The sequence below is a fragment of the Diabrotica virgifera genome, chromosome 1, assembly GCF_917563875.1.
Source record: "Diabrotica virgifera virgifera chromosome 1, PGI_DIABVI_V3a".
Taxonomy (NCBI): domain Eukaryota; kingdom Metazoa; phylum Arthropoda; class Insecta; order Coleoptera; family Chrysomelidae; genus Diabrotica; species Diabrotica virgifera.
In genome coordinates, this window is record NC_065443.1 from 300,916,253 (window position 1) to 300,936,232 (window position 19,980).

A 19,980-nucleotide genomic window follows, 5' to 3' on the forward strand; every position below is an offset into this window, starting at 1 on the left:
AAAAACGCCCCAATTTGTATTATGTATAAAGAGATAGAGATTAGGCCGTTTCAAACGCATGAAATATACTCTACTATACCAAAATATTGCACTTTCGGTTAGAACTTTTTAACCAGAAATGATTTAAAAACCAACAGTATACATTTGTCCTCATCTTGCTATAGAACGTCGAATAATATATCGCTTACACTATTTCTGTGACTTTAAAAGTTACCTTTTAGGCGCGTCGAATAATATGTCGCCTGCACTATTTTGGCGACTTTAAACAGTACTTCCGGTTGTATTTCTAAATCCGTTAATCCGAGTTAAAATTACATTTTTATAAAAACCGAAATAAATCAAAACACCCTGTATTTAGGTATAGGGAAACAAATCGCAAAAAATTCAAAAACTTAGGTCCAAAAGCTCAAACCTCATATTGCCCTCTCACACCTATACAAAACTCGCACCCCTTTAAAAATACGAACTTGCGCCCCTGACATGGTTAAAATCGGCACAAAATAATAGCAATAAATTTAAAAATCTTATTCCAAAAATACAAACTTCATAATAATATTGCCACCCCCACACTTATACAAAACTCGCACCCCTTAAAAAATCCAAAACCACGCCCATGACAGGTTCGAAATTGGCACAAACAAATCGCAAAAAATTCAAAACGCTAAGTCCAAAAGCTTAACCTCATATTGCCCTCCCACACCTATACAAAATTCGCACCCCTTAAAAAATACGAAAGTACGCCCATGACAGGGTTGAAATCGGCACAAAGAATTCTCAAAAAATTTAAAAAGCTTATATCCAAAAGTACAAACCTCATATTGCTCAACACACCTATACAAAACTCGCACCCCTTAAAAAATACGAAAGTACGTCCCTGACAGAGTTAAAATCGGCACACAAAAATCGCAAAAAATTTAAAAAGCTAACACCAAAAGTCCAAACCTTATATTGCCACCCTCACACCTATACAAAACCCGCACCCCTTAAAAAATACGAAAGTACGCCCATGACAGGGATCAAATCGGCATAAGCAATTCTCAAAAAATTCAAAAAGATTAAGTCCAGAAGCACAAACCTCATATTGCCCCTTACACACCTATACAAAACTCGCACCCCTTTGAAAATACGAAAGTACGCCCCTGATAGGATTCAAATTGGCACGAAAAAATCGCAAAAAATTCAAAAAGCTTAAGTCTAAAAGCAAAATCCTCATTTTGTGTTTTTTTTTAGATTTCAGCAATATGCAAAATTTGCACCCCTTAAAAAATTCGAAACCACGCCACTGACAGGGTTAAAATTGACACGAAAAATTCGCAAAAAATTCAAAAAGTTCAAGTCCAAAAGGACAAACCTCATTTTCTGGTTTTGTTGGAAATATCCTTATTTTTGCCCCCTTTTTCCTCCCCATGGAGGCGCCTCTTATTTAAACTTATTTTTTCGAATCCGCCATATCAAACCATTTACAACGGTAAAAGTTTGGTCAAAATCGAAGCCATAGGGGCTGAGCTATTTCAGTTTTTTGTTTTTTTCATTTTTTTTTTATTTTTAATTTTTTTTCGAAATTTTTTATCTAAAATTGAAAATTTCGAAAAGCCTATGTTTTTCGTCTCATCGATGCGCAAATTTTGATACCTCGTGCGACTCAATATGTTACGGCTTAAGTACGCTACTGGGCCGCAAAGTTAAAAACTTGACCCCTTTTTGGTTGCCCCCCCTACCCTTACCGTACGGGTTGGAACGCGGTTCATGGTTGCTTTGCATGTAAAAACTGTGAAATATTTTGGCCATTTTGGAAATTTTGCAAACATTTAAAAACTCCGGGTACTTCGAGGGGTGAGTTTGTCATTTTTGGCCATTTCTTCAAATTTCCCCTTTGCGAAATTTTTGTGCCGCCCCTGTTCGAGCTAGCGGTTCCAGTCGAAAATCACAATTATTCCTAACACTTAGCGTCAAAACGCGCTAAAACTTTATCGCTTTCGACCAACCCACCCCTTACCGCTATGATAAACTCGCTCCCCTTAAAAAAAAAGAAAGTACGCCCCTGGAAGGGATAAACTTTGCACGAGAAAATTGCAAGAGATTTAGAAAGCTTAAGTTCAAAAGCACAACATTCTTCTTTTAAAACCACCCGATTTACGTCCATCTGAAATTTTTTTTCAACTTTTTTGCCCTTTTTTTCAATTTTTTCCTTCAACCCGCAAGTTTGCGATTTTTTTGTGACGCCCCTGTTCGATGTAGTATCCCCGGGTCAAAAGTGACATTTATCCCTAACCCTTAGTTTTAAAACCCAACGAAATTTTTTCGCCTTTGACAATCGCACCTCCCTCCCCTAAGTAAAACTCGTACCCCTTAAAAAATCTGAAAGCACGCCTCTGACCGAATCGAAATCCGCACCAAAAATCATCAAAAAATTCAGAAAGCTTAACCCGAAAAGCACAAATCTCACCACCTCGTACTTCCGGAGCTACAAAAAACCCACTTGTGAATTATGTATATAGAAAATGATCCCCTCATATGATTTGGATACTTTTTTGAAAATAACTTTTGTATTCTCCTAAACTTTGATATAAAATTTATTTCAACCCGTACGAAATTACATTTTGATTTTTTTTTATTTTATTAGGCTATGTTGAGCCACTAAAATCAGCCAGATACTCGAAAGTGTCTCGTCTGTAGTTGTTCATTTAAAACAAGGCTTTGCTGCCGGTGGCGGACACCGGTGTCAGACACTAGTTCCTAGTCAGGCACTAGTGTCCTAGTTATAAACATCCATTTATAAAGTTTAAACTTTGTTGCTTTTGACATACCTCTGGCTCTTAGTTGATGGCCTAGGCCTGTCAACATAACAGCGGTTAGCTACGCATACTTTTTGCTTATTTCTTTGGATGTATTGTCTTATAGTCTACACAGTTTCGTGTTGCACCTTTAAGTTATTTTGTTGCATTCTTGATATACCCAGTATATATCTAGTTTTCTGGGTGTTAATCAAAAGTACGATATTTTCTGTGGCGTCTTTGATGCGTGTGAAAGCTTTACTTGATTCATCAGGATGCCATTATTTGTATACTACGGGTGTATATCGTACCTCTTGGAGAGGAATATGGCATTAACCACTTAATGCGAGGATTTTTCTGTGAAATAAGGTCAAAAGCAAGTTTTATTTGTGTTTTGATTTATAATATCGATAAAGTAGAAATCGTAATATAAACTTAAAAAAAAACAAAAAAAATAGAAAAACGGTAATTTTATAAAAAATTAAAAGTTTAACTTCAGTGTTCACCTGGTTGTATTTCATAGAGCAACGAAGATACGATATAGTGATATTTTGGCAATGCTGTCATGCTTGTTTTTTTCGTATGATACACTCGGTGTCTAATTCCTATTCATTCAATGTCTCTTACGTTAAAATCGGACCAATAGCAACGAAGATACGATATATTGCCCTTTTAGTAATGTCGATGTGTTTGTTTTTATCTTAACATATTCGCTACCCCTCCTCTTTCATTTAACGTCTCGTACGTCAAAATCGTATCAATAACAACGGAAATATGATATAGGGCTTTTTTTTCAATACCATTGTGTGTGGATTTTTCTCTGTTAGCCTCAATATCCCCTCCCCTTTCAAAACGGGTGCGTTTTTGAGAAAGGTGTGAATTAGTCCCTAGGCACAGGGCGAATTAGGGTGAGTTATATGCAAGTTTGGTACAAACACGTCTACAGGAAAATTTTTCCAGGTTAAATTTACTATCAAAATATCACATTTTAAAGTCAAAAATATTTTTTTAGAAAAATATATTCAAAAGAAAAGCACGAAAAAAACACGAAAGATGGCAATTTTGTTTCTTGCCCCATAGCTTTTTTCCACGGGTATATAGGTATAGACATTGCTTTACAAAAAAAACTACATTACTTCGTCTTTAAAATGACGTTTGGTAGAATTCTCTATAATCTATAGTTTCCAAAATTTCGCCACTCACAGCGATTTTGGGCCATTTTCCTTGTTATTTCGTAAACATTGTTCTGTAACTTTTTTATGCAGCTTTAGGTATATGCAATGTTACATTTAATAGGAAGAAAAGTCAATTTCCTTTAAAATGGTCTATTGTAGAAAGCTGTATTTTTTAAGAAGATATGGTTTTTCAAAATTTTATGCTTTTAATGATTTTTGATATATTTTACGATTATTTTTAAATTTCTCATAACTTTTTTTATTGTATGTTTAGGTATATACATTGTGCAATAAAAAAGAAAATTTATTTTCTTGACTTTAAAGTGGTGTATTGTAAAAAATTCTAGGCCTATTTTTAAACAAGATATTTTATGCTTTTTCAAAGTTTGACATATACACATGCAATAGACTAAGTCGGAACTATATGGAAAACTTTTTTATTATTAACTTTATGAAAAAAATTATTCCTTATAAAATTCTCTGCATAGTCTAAAAGCTAATATGTAATCATCAGATATAAAATTTTATCAATAGTGTACGAGGTATGTTAAAAAATATGAATTTCGCTCAAGAGTAAAGTACCTTTATATTTGACAATATTATCTTTTCTAATTCGCAATTATTTTCTTCTAATCAAAAAAAAAATTTTTTTTCTCAAATTACGGATACCCTTGGATATCCTACGGAAATCTTGTTTAAAAATAGTCCTAGAGTTTTTGGCAATACACCGTTTTAAAGTAAAGAAAATAAGAATTTTTTATTCCACAATGTATATACCTAAATGTACAAGAAAAAAGTGATAATGAGAAATTTAAAAAATAATCATAAAAAATATCAAAAATCATTAAAAGTATAAAACCTTGAAAAAGCATAAATTGTTTAAAAATAGTTGCACAACCTTATGCAATAGACCATTTTAAAGGTAATTGACTTCTATTTCTACTAAATGTCCGTTGCATATACATACCTAGAAATGCGTAGAAAAAAATTACAGAACAATGTTTGCGAAATAATGGGGAAAATACCTCAAAAATGCTGTGTGAGGCGAACTTTGAAAAATACTATTTCGGAAACTATAAACCCTAGAGACTTTTACCAAACTTCATTGTAAAGATTAAGGATGGAGGTTACTTTTCGCCGAAGCAATGTCTAGACCTATACCCCTTTGGAAAAAAGTTATGGGGCAAAAAACAAAATTGCCTTTTTTCGTGTTTTTTTCTTGCTCTTCTTTTGAATATATTTTTGTAAAAAAAATACTTTTGACTTTAAAATATGATATTTAGATAGCATATTTAACCTGGAACAATTATTTGTCTGTAGACGTGTTTGTACCAAAAGTGAATAAAACTCACCCTAATGCACCCTGTGCATAGCGACTAATTCACTCCTTTCTCAAAAACGCACCCATTTAAATGGTAGCACTCCGCGGTTTTTTCAAATCTAGAGGTCCATTGACCATATGAGACAATAAAATCCCGTTAACGTTGTAGTACCTTTTAGCTCTCTTATTATGAACATAATTAATAGCCTATTATACTAATATTTAATATTACTATAAGTGAACTCTGTGCATATTTATTTAAAGATAAACTATTAACTTTGTTGGCTATGCATATTTATAAGTAAAAAACTTCATGCTAAAACTAAATTTAAACTCTACACTCGATTCTGATCACCATAATTATTCGACAAGGCATGGAAACTTGTAAGCATATTCAAACATTGCACAACTCTTTTGAGAACAATTTTTCGAAATATTAAAGTTAAAGTTAGACAAGTTCTAAAATTTAAAACTTTTTCCAACCTATATTACAAAGGTAAATAGCATTCATCTATTCAAAACTGGCTAGTTCAGTTTGTGTTCTATTTTATATTTGATAAACTGAGACTAATGACCACTGACGGTCTACATTTTGTCGTTTTTCTATATTCCTCTACATGTTATATATAAAATATTTAACCAAGTTTACGTTTTATGCAGAAATTTACATAAATTAACGAAACGAAAAAATGAAACAATGCTTACTTTAACTTGGTCTTGTTCTCCAGCGTATTCCAACGTTTGGAATATAGTCCAAGTGTATCTTCGTCGGACTTCCAATCGAGCCATATACCTTCTGTACCATTTCTGGATTAGCAGCGAAGCTTTAATGGCTGAAACAAACAGTATCTATTAGTGTTAGCATTTTGTTGCTATTGTTAATATTAATTAATATTAATATAAGTAAAACAGTCCATTGAAATGTTACATTTAGGGTTGCATTTCTTAGAAGAGTAAATTTTATTTTTTTAATGTGTAGGGTGGCTCAGTAGAAGCTTAAGATCAAGTTTTTGGGGTCGCCGCCCTTGTCCCCCGTCCGCCATGTTGGAAAAAGGGGTTCAAAGGGCTTTCGCGCTGGATCTGCTAAACTAGCAACCATACAGAAAATTTAATTACACATAAAATAGAGCAAATTAAATTTTATACAATTTTTTTATATCTATTACTTTTTATCGTCAAGTGACCAACAAAAAAGTTATAAACAAAAATAAGAGAAAATTTTGTAAGAAGTTTCCTTTTGGAGGTTATAACTTTTTTTCCGTTTATTTTACAATTTATTATTCTGTTTATTCAACATCATAGCGATTTTTTAGAGGATTTTTCAACGAATAATCTCCATTACAAAGTTGTTTAATTTAATTTATTTATCTAGGTTTTAGAGCGCTTCAAACAAGACCAGATTCTCGAATTTTCATAAGGATACAATAAAAACAAAACCTTGGGCTTACTGTTCTATCTATATGTATACAGGGTGAGTCACCACTAACGGGACGGAAGATTACAGCGAAACGGTAAAAGATTTGAAAAAAATTTAAATTGAATAGTTTGTAAGTTGATAAAAGCTACATTTAAAAATTATTTTTAAATATACAGGGTGTATCAATAAATGGCGGCGTATCAAAGTTATATTTTTTCTCATGGAATACCCTGTATTTTATTGCATTTTTTAATTGTCCGCAAAAAATAAGGTATAGTTTCATAAGGCTTCCCTATACCTATGTACTGAGTGTTTCGAGTTATGTTGACTTTTCTTAAAATGTAAAGTTTTAAAGAAGGCTTATTCTCAAGTTATTTAAGAAATTATAAAAACATTACTTTTACATCTAAATAGTTGGATATTGGTTGAATGTATTCCATAATTAATTATTACACATTTGTCTACAGGGTGTTCAAAATTTACAGTTTCATTATTGGAGTATTCAATGTGTCATATGATGCTTATTTTAAATGGAACACCATGTATATTAATAAATAATTATACTAAACAAATTTACCTCTTTCGAATGGTATATGAATGTCCTATACCTAGGTGTCATAGTTTTTGCGTAATTTACAATTATTTAAATTCTTAATCTGTAAATCGATTTTAAAACAAAAGATTATTAATGTCATTGTATGACATTGTCAGTTTATGACAGTACGGTCTGGTAATTATCAAAACTATAAACATCCGTGTATGATATTCAATTTTTTTTTACTTAAAAATGGCTTTGGCAGAGCCAATTACATTCAAATTTAATTGTTCCTAAAAATGAATAATCACACTATCTATGAAAGAGTAGACATGCTACTTTGCATTGGGGAATATTTTTAAAATTTTCTCTTAGCTTCTAAAACTTTACGCTTAAAAGTATCCTGATAGAAGACACCCAAAAAGGACGTTTTTGAGAAATTTCTCGATAGATTCCGTGTTGCTGGTAATGTTGCATAGGTAAGAAAAGTTAAATAAAAATAAACCATTTATTTTTTATGACGTCAACGAACTTGATGTCCTGCTTTCTGTTACGGAAAACCCAAATACTAGTACCTACGTGAAAAATGTCGAGTCAATTGGAGATCAGTCAAACAAGTGAATGTAGAATACATAAGAAAAACTACTATCATCCGTATAAAACTCAACTACACCAGCATTAGACAGAACAGGAACGTTCAAATTTTCGTTTATAGACTTTAGAATTTAAAGAAGATCCTGATTTTTTTAAGAATGTATTGTGTAGAGACAAATCTACCTACTTTTACTAATAATCGTGTAGTTAATAGACATAGCTTTCATTTTATTATGATACAGTAAACAAACATTTTACTGTTGATCGCCAACACCGATGGGGCAGTATTCTGAGCCAGTACGTTATCGAACCATATTTTTTTGATGAAAATGTGAATGGAGCAACTTTTTTAAATTTCTTAAAACAAGTTTCTTGAATCCTTCTTAAAACCTTCCACTTAGCGTGCGAACAAACATGTGGCTAAAATTGAACGGAGCTTCTGCTTATTTTTGACGTGATGTTAAGAACAACCTCAACATAAAATTTAGAAATAAATGGATAGGTAGATTCGGTCCATACATCTGGCCACCTAGGTCACCAGGATTGACCAAGATGATTTTTTTTTAAATAAGGTTATATTAAAAATATTGTAAATGCTGCACTTCCTAACCCAGGAACCTTTATTTAGTACAATCTTTGATTAACATACATGGTGTTCTTATAAAATACCCATCATATTCTACATTGAATAATCTAATAATGAAACTGTAAATTTTGGACACCCTGTAAATAAATGTGTAATAATCCATCATGGAATGCATTAATTATAAGATAATTACCAGACCGTATTGTCATAAAATGACAATGTCATACAATGACATTAATTAACTTCATCTTTTGTTTTAAAATCGATTTACAGAGTAAGAATTTAAATAATTGTAAATTACGCAAAAACTATGAGACCTAGGTATAGGACATCCATATACCATTCGAAAGAGGTAAATTTGTTAAGTATAATTATTTATTAATATATATGGTGTTCCATTTAAAATACGCATCATATGACACATTGAATACCCCACTAATGAAACTATAAATTTTGAACACCCTATAGACAAATGTTTAATAATTAATCATGGAATACATTCAACCAATATCCAACTGTTTAGATGTAAAAGTAATGTTTTTATAATTTCTTAAATAACTTGAGAATAAGCCTTCTTTTAAAACTTTACATTTTAAGAAAAGTCAACATAACTCAGAACACTCTGTACATAGGTATAGGGAAGCCTTATGAAACTATACCTTATTTTTGCGGACAATTAAAAAATGTAATAAAATACAGGGTGTTCCATAAGAAAAAATATAACTTTGATACGCCGCCATTTATTGGGACACCCTGTATATTTCAAAATAATTTTAAAATGTAGCTTTTATCAAGTTACAAACTGTTCAATTTAAATTTTTTTCAAATCTTTTACCGTTTCGCTGTAATCTTCCGTCCCGTTGGTGTTGACTCACCCTGTATATATTTATTATGATTTTAACATTCCTGCTATTATTAAGCTATTTTTGACCCTTTTTCCGGCCACCTGAGGTAGAGTCCGGAGGCGCGTTTTTTGTGTGGTATCCCCAATAGGCCTAATCCACGGACAATTTTTAGACAAAATAATATTATTTATTACTATATGTTGAAAAAGATCTACATAGTTATTATTTTTTCATTTTTTTCGATGGTCCAGGCTGCGCGTCAAAATCTGAATCAGTATTCGAGGTGAATTTTTGTGGTATAATGAGAGTTAGAGTTAACGTCGTTGTCGGTAATTCATCTACCAATTCGTTTTCTTCAATAATGTTGATATGTCCACGATGTTGCTGCAACTTTCACCACCACAATGGAGGCACACTGCTGAACATTTGAGGTCTGCTTTTCGGCAACCACATGCACTTCCAGTTTCCATTGCATCCGCTAAAGATTAATTTCATAAGCTCGGGGGTACTGGAGGCTTGGAAGTTTGGATTGGTATCCAAAATTGTCCATGCTTTTTCCAGCCGCAATTTTCTGGATTACAAGGTTTACCGAGCCATGACTGAATCGGGCTGCATCTTGTGTTGGAGGAAGTGAGATGAGATTAAATGAATTTTTGTCACTGTTTTAGCGAATAGTTTTTATCTCAGGGTTTTCAGAGGATCGTCTTTATTTCCGCCATATAAAGACGTTCGCCGACAACAGTGAGTAAAGATGGCTCGACTTTCCCACTGACAAATAATTTTCCCTAGAGGTTTCTTACAAATAAAATAACCACCACTCATGATGCGCTCTTACAAAAACACAAAATGCTTATGTAATTAAAAAAATATAAATTTTACCCACAAGACTCTCAATAGTATTATCATCTATAAAACTTAAAATACTTTTCACAATTTTTAATACGACTGCACGTTGCCAAATAGGTAGCACAACTGTAAGAATAAGTTAAGTAGAGGGGGACCGTCTGCTGTGCCACCTAGGATAAATTATAATAATAAAAGTAATAGCAGGCAGATATTCAGTCCGGTACGGAATAAAAATGACATAACTGCAAATTTTGTCAATTCCTGTTTATTGCGCAATTATCGTCTAAAATACTATGTAAATATGATACAAAAAGACCGAACTGTAAAAAGGTGCTGAGCCACTATAGGGTAGTTGCGTCGTTACTAAAATACGCGCTATGGTAGACCTTGTTTCAGATGCATAATGACGCAACTGTAGATAGGGTTGAAAATGGGGCGATTAAATTTAATTAATATAATGAAATTCGAACCAATATCGATGAAAATAAAAGCCATCGTTGTCAAAAAGACAAACGTCATACCGATGCTCCTGGAAGATTACTCTTCATTTATCCCCTATTTGAATATGTAAAAAATCGTTTTTCTGCTCTTCTGAAGAATTTTAAATTTTGCGGTTGCGTCATTCTTCTTCTGGACCGGCGAATTTGTCCTCAAACAACTTGTTGAGCCTTTTCTAATATGCTTAGGGTTCTAAGTTTTATAGTAGGGAGAAAGGTCAAAAACAGATTAATAATAGCATAGGAATGTTAAAATCTTAATAAATTGTATAATTAAAAAAATATTAAAATAGAAACATTAGCCTAACGTTTTGATTTTATTGTATATCTATGAGCATTCGAGAATCTGGTCAAGTTTGGAACGCTGTGAAACCTAGATAAATAAATAGAATTAAACACCTTTATAGTGGAAATTGTTAGCTGAAAATCCCTCTACAAAATTGCTATAATATTATTTTATTGTAAAATGAACTGACAAAAAGTTATAGCCTCCAAAAGGAAACTTGTTAAAAAATTTTTACTTATTTTTGTTTATATCTTTTTGTTGGTCACTTAACGATAAAAAGTAATACAAACAAAATTGTAGAAAATAAAATTTGCTACATTTTATGTATTATTAGATTTTCCGTAGAATTGGTAATTTACGAGATATAGTAACGAAACCCCTTTACACCCCTTTTCCAAAATGACGGCCGGGGGACAAGGGTGGCGACCCCAAAAACTTGAACTTAAGCTTCTACTGATCTTCCCTACACATTAGAAAAATTAAATTGACCCCTCTAATAACTAAAAGATGTAACATTTCAATGGACTAAAACTTTTATAGACACAATTTTATATATTATATATTATATATTATATATTATATATTATATATTATATATTATATATTATATATTATATATTATATATTATATATTATATATTATATATTATATATTATATATTATATATATTATATTAAGACGAACATATAGACAAAGTTTATAGATGGTGAAGATTTATATCATTTGGAATAAATGTAAATTTCTCGAATGTGTAATTCGATTGCCCTGAATCCCAGAAGGTAAATATCCTCACCAATAAATTAAAATATAGACTATAATATTAAAATATTATTAGAATTATATTTGTAAAATTAGGAAGTTAAGATTAATGAACGATTACAAAATATGACATTTAATTCGTGATTGAATATATTGGCCACTAAATATAAAAACCAGACTACAAATAGGAAAAATATTGCATATCTAAAATAATAATGTTAATCTCAAAAATATTGACTACTGAATTCTATCCTATAAATGAATAATGTTTGGATTTTTTTCTAGAGAGACCATATTACAAAAATCCACAAGGAAAAAAGTTTTCCTGTAGTTGGCTGTATACCATGTGATACAAAAACAATAAATGCTGTATAAAAGGTATATTTAAAAAACCCTCAAAAGGGCCACATCAATTCACATAACTAGTTTTCGACTGGTTTACCAGACTGGTTTACTGGTTTTTTTTTTTAATATACCTTTTATACAGCATTTATTGTTTTTTTTAGACCATATTACCTTTGTCGGCTTTGTTGCCCTCTCTATTAACTTTTTAATTCTATACAATTTTTTCTCAAAATGATTCATCTTGAACTTGAAATTGTTTTGTTTTATTTTTTCGGTTGTCTCTTATAAACATGCTTCAAATCAGTCTAAACTGTCTGCCATTCAATGTTCCTCGCTTATTTTCCTTGGTGATGGAGATTTTGACTCCGCCAGTGTATATACTCCTTTTTAAACAATTCAATTAAAATAAAAAAGATATCTATCGGATGTTGTATCTCAAGACGAGCTCTCTAATCTCTTTACCGAGGTGACTAAGTTCTCTGTTGTCGAATTGTTTGCCTAAGTGGTATCACTTCATAGCCATTTGCATTTAGATTGAAAATCCTTCAAGATATCTTAAGTTTTTCAATCAAGTTTTGCAAAATTTCAAGTTGTTTAAAGTTGAAATGAATTTGGACAACTTTTAAATGGAGTGTATATCGTTTTTGTTTCGTTTTATTTTTAAGTAAGATTGGTAATGCGTTTATGATCTTTATCAAAGGAGACAAAATAACACAATATCTGTAATAAGGTAGATACAGCTCCAGCCATTGAGTAGTTTACACCCTTACATAATCTATTAGACGATTTTTTGAATTTTTACCTTGTTTAAATGCACTTTTTACTGCTTTTTACGTCAAAGTGACGTTAATTACCAGTGGCGGAACCAAAATAGGTTGATTAAAATTAAAAAATCAAAATAAAAGGTAAATTAATAAATCAAAAAATAAATAAGAATAAATGTAAAAATAAAGTTGTAAACTTTTCAGTGACCGTAGCTGTACATAAGATCACTGGGAAACTTAACTTCTCTCGTAACTTTGTTTACACAAGATAAAAGTAAAGCAAAACTTCACTAAATAGGGACAAATACCATATAAATAAGAGAGAAGAACGAACGAAAAATAATTTATGATAATTTCTAAACATAAAACTATAACAAATATTCAAATAGTCCGCCATTTTGTACTAAGCAGTATCTCAATCGATTGCAAAATTCTCGTCTAACATTAGACCGATCTGGCTTAAAGTTCTGGCTCTGGATTTTGGATCTACAAATTTTTGAGCAGGAAAATTTTAATTTTGGATGCCCCTAGATGAAATAATCGTTTGGAGCTGGATTTCCCGAGCTCGTAGGCCACTTAATGTTACAGTAAGGTCCAATGAAACAGTTATAGTATGGTATAGTTAGACCCAAACCCAGACATCCAAAGTGAAAGTTATCTTCCAACACCAAATTGTTCTATATGGTCCACATAATGTTCATAAAAAAGTCACACCATTTTGAGCGTCGGGTTTGGGGGGGGGGGGGAGAGGGGGGATAAATCGGTAAATTCGTAGTTTTTTAAGTTTTTCGTCAATATTTCTAAAACTATGCGCTTTAGCGTGAACAACCCTCTATACAAAATTATTCTACATTAAATTTGAAATAAAAAAGGCCCTATGCATAACCCTTCTAAAATAAACGGTTTCAAAATTACGGAGGTAGTATAGTCTAATTGGTCCAAAAAAAGGCCTAACCCAGACATCCAAAGTAAAAGTTTTCCTTCAACACCAAATTGTTCTATATGGTCCACATACTGTTCAGTAAAAAGTTACACCATTTTGAGCGTCCGGTTTGGGGGGGAGATGGGGGAGAAGTCGGTAAATTAGTAGTTTTTTTAAGTTTTTCGTCAATATTTCTAAAACTTTGCTTTAGCGTAAAGAATGTTTTATAGAAAAATGTTCTACATAGAATTTAAAACAAAAAAGGTTCTATACATAATTGTTATAAATCAACGGTTTCAGAGTTACGGAGGGTGAAATGTGGAGGTTTTCGATACTATTTTTTATATTTACCGATCTCTCCCCCCTCTCCCCCCAAACCCGTCGGTCAAAACGGTGTGACTTTTTTCTGAACATTATGTGGACCATATAGAACAATCTGGTGTTGGAGGATAACCTTCACTTTGGATGTCTGGGTTTTTGGTATAGTTATAACATACATTGCCCAAAAAATATAAAAAGTATCAAAAACCTCGACGTTTCACCCTCCGTAACTCTGGAACCGTTGATGTTATAACAATTATGTATACAAGATTTTTTATTTTAAATTTCATGTAGAACATTTATGTATATAACATTGTTTACGCTAATGCATAGTTTTAGAAATATCGACGAACAACGTAAAAAACCTACTAATTTACCGACTTTTCCCCCATCTCCCCCCCAAACCGGACGCTCAAAATGGTGTAACTTTTTACTGAACAATATGTGGACCATACAGAACAATTTAATGTTGGAGGAAAACTTTTACTTGGATGTTTGGGTTAGGCCATTTTTTGGACCAGTTATACTATACTACCTCCGTAACTTTGGAACCATTCATTTTAGAAAGAGTATGCATAGGGCCTTTTTTATTTCAAATTTAATGTAAAACAATTTTGTATAGAAGGTTGTTCATGCTAAACCGCATAGTTTTAGAAATATTGACGAAAAACGTAAAAAACTACGAATTTTCCGATTTCTCCCCCCTCTCCCCCAAACCCGACGCTCAAAATGGTGTGACTTTTTTCTGGACATTGTGTGGACCATATAGAACAATTTGGTGTTGAAGGATAACTTTCACTTTGGATGTCTGGGTTATGCCATCTTTTGGATTAACTATACTATACTATTAGTAAAACTGTTTTTAAGAAATTCCTTAACCTCCGGGCTATTATGCGCAGGGCATCCATCCATCTTAAACAAAGTTTCTTCTTCATCTGGAGTTACTTCTGCAATTTGCAAGTAGGTATAAGTAAAATCTCTGCTTGTAATAATTTCAAAAAATGGTCGAATAATATTATTTGTAAGTATATATTCCTAACCAGACATTTATTTTTCGACAATGTTGAATATTGTTTTCAATAATATTATCAGTAGTAATTACACGAGAGCTCTAAAATTATCGATTTGTTTCTCGAGTGACAATTTGACAATTTTAATTTCACGACCCGAAAGGGAGTGAAATTATACCAAAATGTCACGAGGGCAACAATTCGATAATAATTTTAGAGATCGAGGGTAAATCGCTGAGATTATTTCATGAATAAAACTGTCTTTTTAAATCATTTTAACTAATATTTTATTGATATCTTTACCTGAATATTTGCTAAACTTGTTTCTTGATGTTCTCTGTGACAAGTTGTAAAACATTGATTGTAACTAATGTCACTGAATGTTCATTTTTGCGTAGTAACGAAGAACATCTGACGTGATGCTTGACGACGGGATATTATCAAAAATTATCGGGTATAATATTACAAGAGAGTGAGAATAAACTGAAAATAATGCGACAGTTTTTCGAAAATTTGTTGTCTGGCAATAGACACGCAGGGCTCGAGTGGCTATTGCCCAATATCAACAAATTTGAGAAAAAATGAAGCAATATTTTCTTATTTACTCTTACTGTCGTGTGATATTCGTAAGACTATTTTGTAATACTTACATATAAAATTCAAGTCTTTATATAAAAACAGTCAGTGACATTGATCCCAATTAATGTGACACACATTTTTCAACTTGTCAAAGAGAAAAGCACAGTTTAGCAAATATTTAGATGCAGATATTAATAAAATATTAGTTAATTTATTTACAAATACAGTTTTATTCATGAAATAATCTTACCGAAGTAAATCGAGCGCTTAAATTTGCCTATTTGTGTCCTCTTCCTGGCAATTTGACATTAGATGCAGAACTAAAAGTATATTATGGATATTTTCTTAAATGTGACAGTTGTCAAAACTAGTAAACTGGTTGCAATTAAACAGAAACAATCTACTTAAAAAAAATTCTTGGGTATAATATCACAAGAGAGTGAGAATAAATTGAAAATAATGCGACAGTTTTTCGAAAATTTGTTGTCTGGCTATTGCCTAATGACAACAAATTTGAGTAAAAATGAAGCATTATTTTATTATTTATTCTTACTGTCGTGTGAAATTCGTATGATTATTTTTTAATACATATATTATGGATACTTTCTTAAATGTGACAGTTGCCAAAACTAGCAAACTGGTTGCCATTAAACAGAAACAATCTACTTAAGATTGGAAGTTATAATCATTAAAAAATAATCAGTAGTAATTGCACAAGAGCTCTAAAATTTTCGAATTTTTCCCGAGTGACACTTTGAGAGTTTTAATTTCACGACCCGAAGGGGAGTGAAAATATGTCAAAGTGTCACGAGGGCAAAAATTCGATAATAATTTTAGAGATCGAGTGCAATTTGTTGCGATTATTTCATGAATAAAACTGTTCAAAACCAAAATTTTATTGTAATTTATTTATGTAAGTACAAATTAGTACAATTAAACACACAGTGGTTATAAATATTTGACGGTTGAAAGTTATCACTTTTATAATTTTTAAAAAATTAATTGTTATTAATGCCATCGAATGTATTTTTTCGTAGCAACAAAGGGCATCTGACATAATATACTTGACGACGGGATATTACCAAAAATTATCGGATATAATATCACAAGGCCAATGACAACAAATTTGAGTAAAAATGAAGCATTATTTTCTTTTTTATTCTTACTGTCGTGTGATATTCGTAAGATTATTTTTTAATACGTATATTATGGATATTTTCTTAAATGTGACAGTTGTCAAAACAAGGAAACTGGTTGCCATTAAACAGAAACAATCTACGCAAAAAAATTCTATCGGTAATTTTCTACAGTAGATAATTCTCAGTATAATTTTAATCTGATTGGACAGAATTAAACACGTGATCAAATATCTTACTATACGATTGGAAGTTAAAATCATTAAAAAATAATCAGTTTAATTTTTATTTCTGTAGCTTTCTATTGGTCAGAATCTCCTATGAATGAAATAATCACTGTAATTTTCTAAAGTAGAAAATTACCGATGAAGTAATAATCTGATTGGACAGAATTAAACACGTGATCAAAAATTTTACTATACGATTGGAAGTTAAAATCATTAAAAAATAATCGCTGAATTTTTATTTCTGTAGCTTTCTATTGGCCAGAATCTCCTATAAATGAAATAATCAGGCATATTTTTTAAATCGAATAATAAGCTTTTTCGTTTTAGGCTTAACCTGAACTTACCTAACGTTTAGTTTAAAACAAGATGTTTTATACAAGAATGGAATTGTCATGTAAAAAAGTTTGAAAATAAGAAAAGTTATTTAGGGTGGACTGAAACTTAAGGGTCCACGAGTAAAAAGGTCCACCGAAAGTATCTAAAAAACTAGTGAGGTATCGTTCTTTCTAATTGTAGGCGAGGGCAAAAGGAGGCGTGAGAGTAAAAAATTCTGGAACAACCATGACCATATGTCTGGTATCGTCCTCACTTCTTTACCTTTATCTTTGACACCAAGTAATATAATGAGAGGATTTGCAAAACTTGGTCAGTTAACTGTTCGTTTGTTTAGTGATGCATATTTTTATACATTAGGCACGGTTATTACAATATAATCTAATATAATACAATATAAATTTAGACTCGCTTTATCTACGATGTTTTTATATAAATAATAATAAATATCTTCTTCTTCTTTTTCCTCTTTATAAGAAATTATGCTTGTTCATTGGCGGATTGCTATCTCTAGGAATGGAAGGTGGCCACTCCATCTTTTGCACGGTCTGCCGATACTTCTTCTACCGATTGGTGATGTATCTCTTGTTATTTTGACCACACGTGTCTCCCCCATTCTGGTTGTGTGGTTATTCCATTCTTTTTTCTATTTAGTGTCCATTGGTTTATATACTGTACGTTACATTGTCTTATAATGTCTTCATTTTTCATTTTTCGATCTCTCAGAGTATTTCCTGTAATTCTTCTTAGTACTTTCATCTCTGCCGTTTCCAGTAGTTTTTGTGTTGTGGCTGTTATATAGGAACAGGAAAACAAACACCATGTAACTCAGTAAGGAGCCAAATTTTATTTAAGTGATTTGGGTTAGATCTTAATATTTTGAGCCCAAGAATTTACAGTTAAAATGTTTCCAATTATTAATGAAACACCCTGTATATCCAACAAACCCTTTAGAATACTTTATCTATACGATTCCTCCCTGAGCATCCGGCTAATATTTTCTTATCTGAAACAAATAGTCTGCCAAGATGAATGGCGCCCTCTATCAGCGAAATAACCTCGTTTGTTGCCCGCTGTACGCATAAGGTCAACTCTACTTTTTCTGTCTATTCTGATGCTTCGGTTGACATTTTAGTGCTTGAATTATATGTGATTTGATAAAGGGTGTCTGGGTTAGGGTCAGAGTATAAACCTTTTAGAGATTGCTGAAATTTTGATCAAATATTATACGTGATTTGTTTAGTAAGAGGTTTTGTTTTGGTATATAGAAGTGATTTTAGAATATAATTCTGCAAGTCTGAAAAAAATGATTTTAATATATTTTTTAAATTGCATACTTAAAAATGTTTATACTTTAGAGCTCTAACTACCATTTCTTTTCGTACATAAAGATTACAGTTGAAGCCAACGATAATGAAAAACTCCGCGAAAGATGTTTCAACAATGTAATTAAAATATGTATTGCAAAGGAGTTAAAAATATAAGACTATCATTAACAATACTAAAAAGTACTCCGGAATGACGAGAACTCAAGTCCCGAGCGTATACGAAATGAGTTAGATCAAAATAATCTCTCTCTTAACTTTTCTCGCACTTACCGCGGTTAACCATCCTTCTCATATTTTCCTTTTTAGAAAAACACGTCATCTGATAATTAAAACAATATTTGAGGGTTGATTAGAATTTTTGCACAAATCGCAGAGCATTGTTATTCTCAGATAGAGCCTTATAGGCCCAAGGCTCCACTTCTAGTATTTTTTATCCTTATTTCCATTCTTGTAATGTCAAGAATTTCAGATCTTCTTTTACCGACTCCATACATTTTGTTCAAAACTTGCTTTTTTCTTTTGTACATAGTAGCTTCAGTGTTAATAAATTCTTTGACAATTATTTCTTCTTATATTCTAAATATGTGACCAATCTAACTGTGAAATTAATTATAGTTATTTTTGGTTTTTCATATTATATTTTTTTTATTAATGCATTATTCGTCCTGTTTCATCTCTCATTCTCGTCTTTAAAACCTTCGTATATTCTTCTAATATTTCGTTCATATTTTTATAATTTTAGATTATCCAGGTTTAGTTGACTTAAAACAGAGTACGTGGGATAACTGTTGAATATTATATTCGTATTTTTGTGGCTGTGGATATTTACTTCGGCCTCAACATCTTAGAGTCCTAGAAATCTTAATATTATCTTCAGCTATCCTTTTTACGATTTCTTGATTCTCTTTATTACTATGTCTTAGTGTTATTCCCAAGTAATCGATTTACATTACCTAAAAATTTCGAAAATATAAAGGACTGTACTAAGTGATTCGAATTTTCACTCGTCACTATACATTTTATTTCTTCCTCATACATTTCTAACCCATACTCCCTAGATTTTCTGTCTAATCTGTTAAAGAGTTCGTTTAGTTTAGATTTTGTGGAGAATGATCAGAGGACAAAGAAAAGCGATAAACAAACTAATAAAAACGAAACACATTCAAAAGAAAACATAGGCAGACTACTTTCGATTTCTATTTACTAAAGAAAAATTTTAAATAATTCCTAAGCCAACCCTGACTAATAGTTAGTACCTAGTTCATCCCTGACTAGTTTCATCCACTCTTGTATTACCCGCTAAATGGTAAAATCCCTCTCTTGTGTTAGCTTTCGTTGCCAACACATTAGTGATGTTGATTACAGTTACTTTCGAGTAT

The 19,980-nt window shown here is 31.7% G+C and overlaps 1 protein-coding gene across 2 annotated transcripts in view; it reads right to left on the reverse strand.

The window, feature by feature from the left end:
• LOC126879182 (serine/threonine-protein phosphatase rdgC) overlaps window positions 1-19,980 on the reverse strand; it is a 736,378-nt gene that overhangs the window by 255,312 nt on the left and 461,086 nt on the right. For both annotated transcript variants that reach the window (XM_050642225.1, XM_050642224.1), the window contains one exon: window positions 5,976-6,103. In XM_050642225.1, coding sequence (XP_050498182.1) covers window positions 5,976-6,103 — 128 coding nt within the window. The remainder of the gene's footprint in view (window positions 1-5,975; window positions 6,104-19,980) is intronic.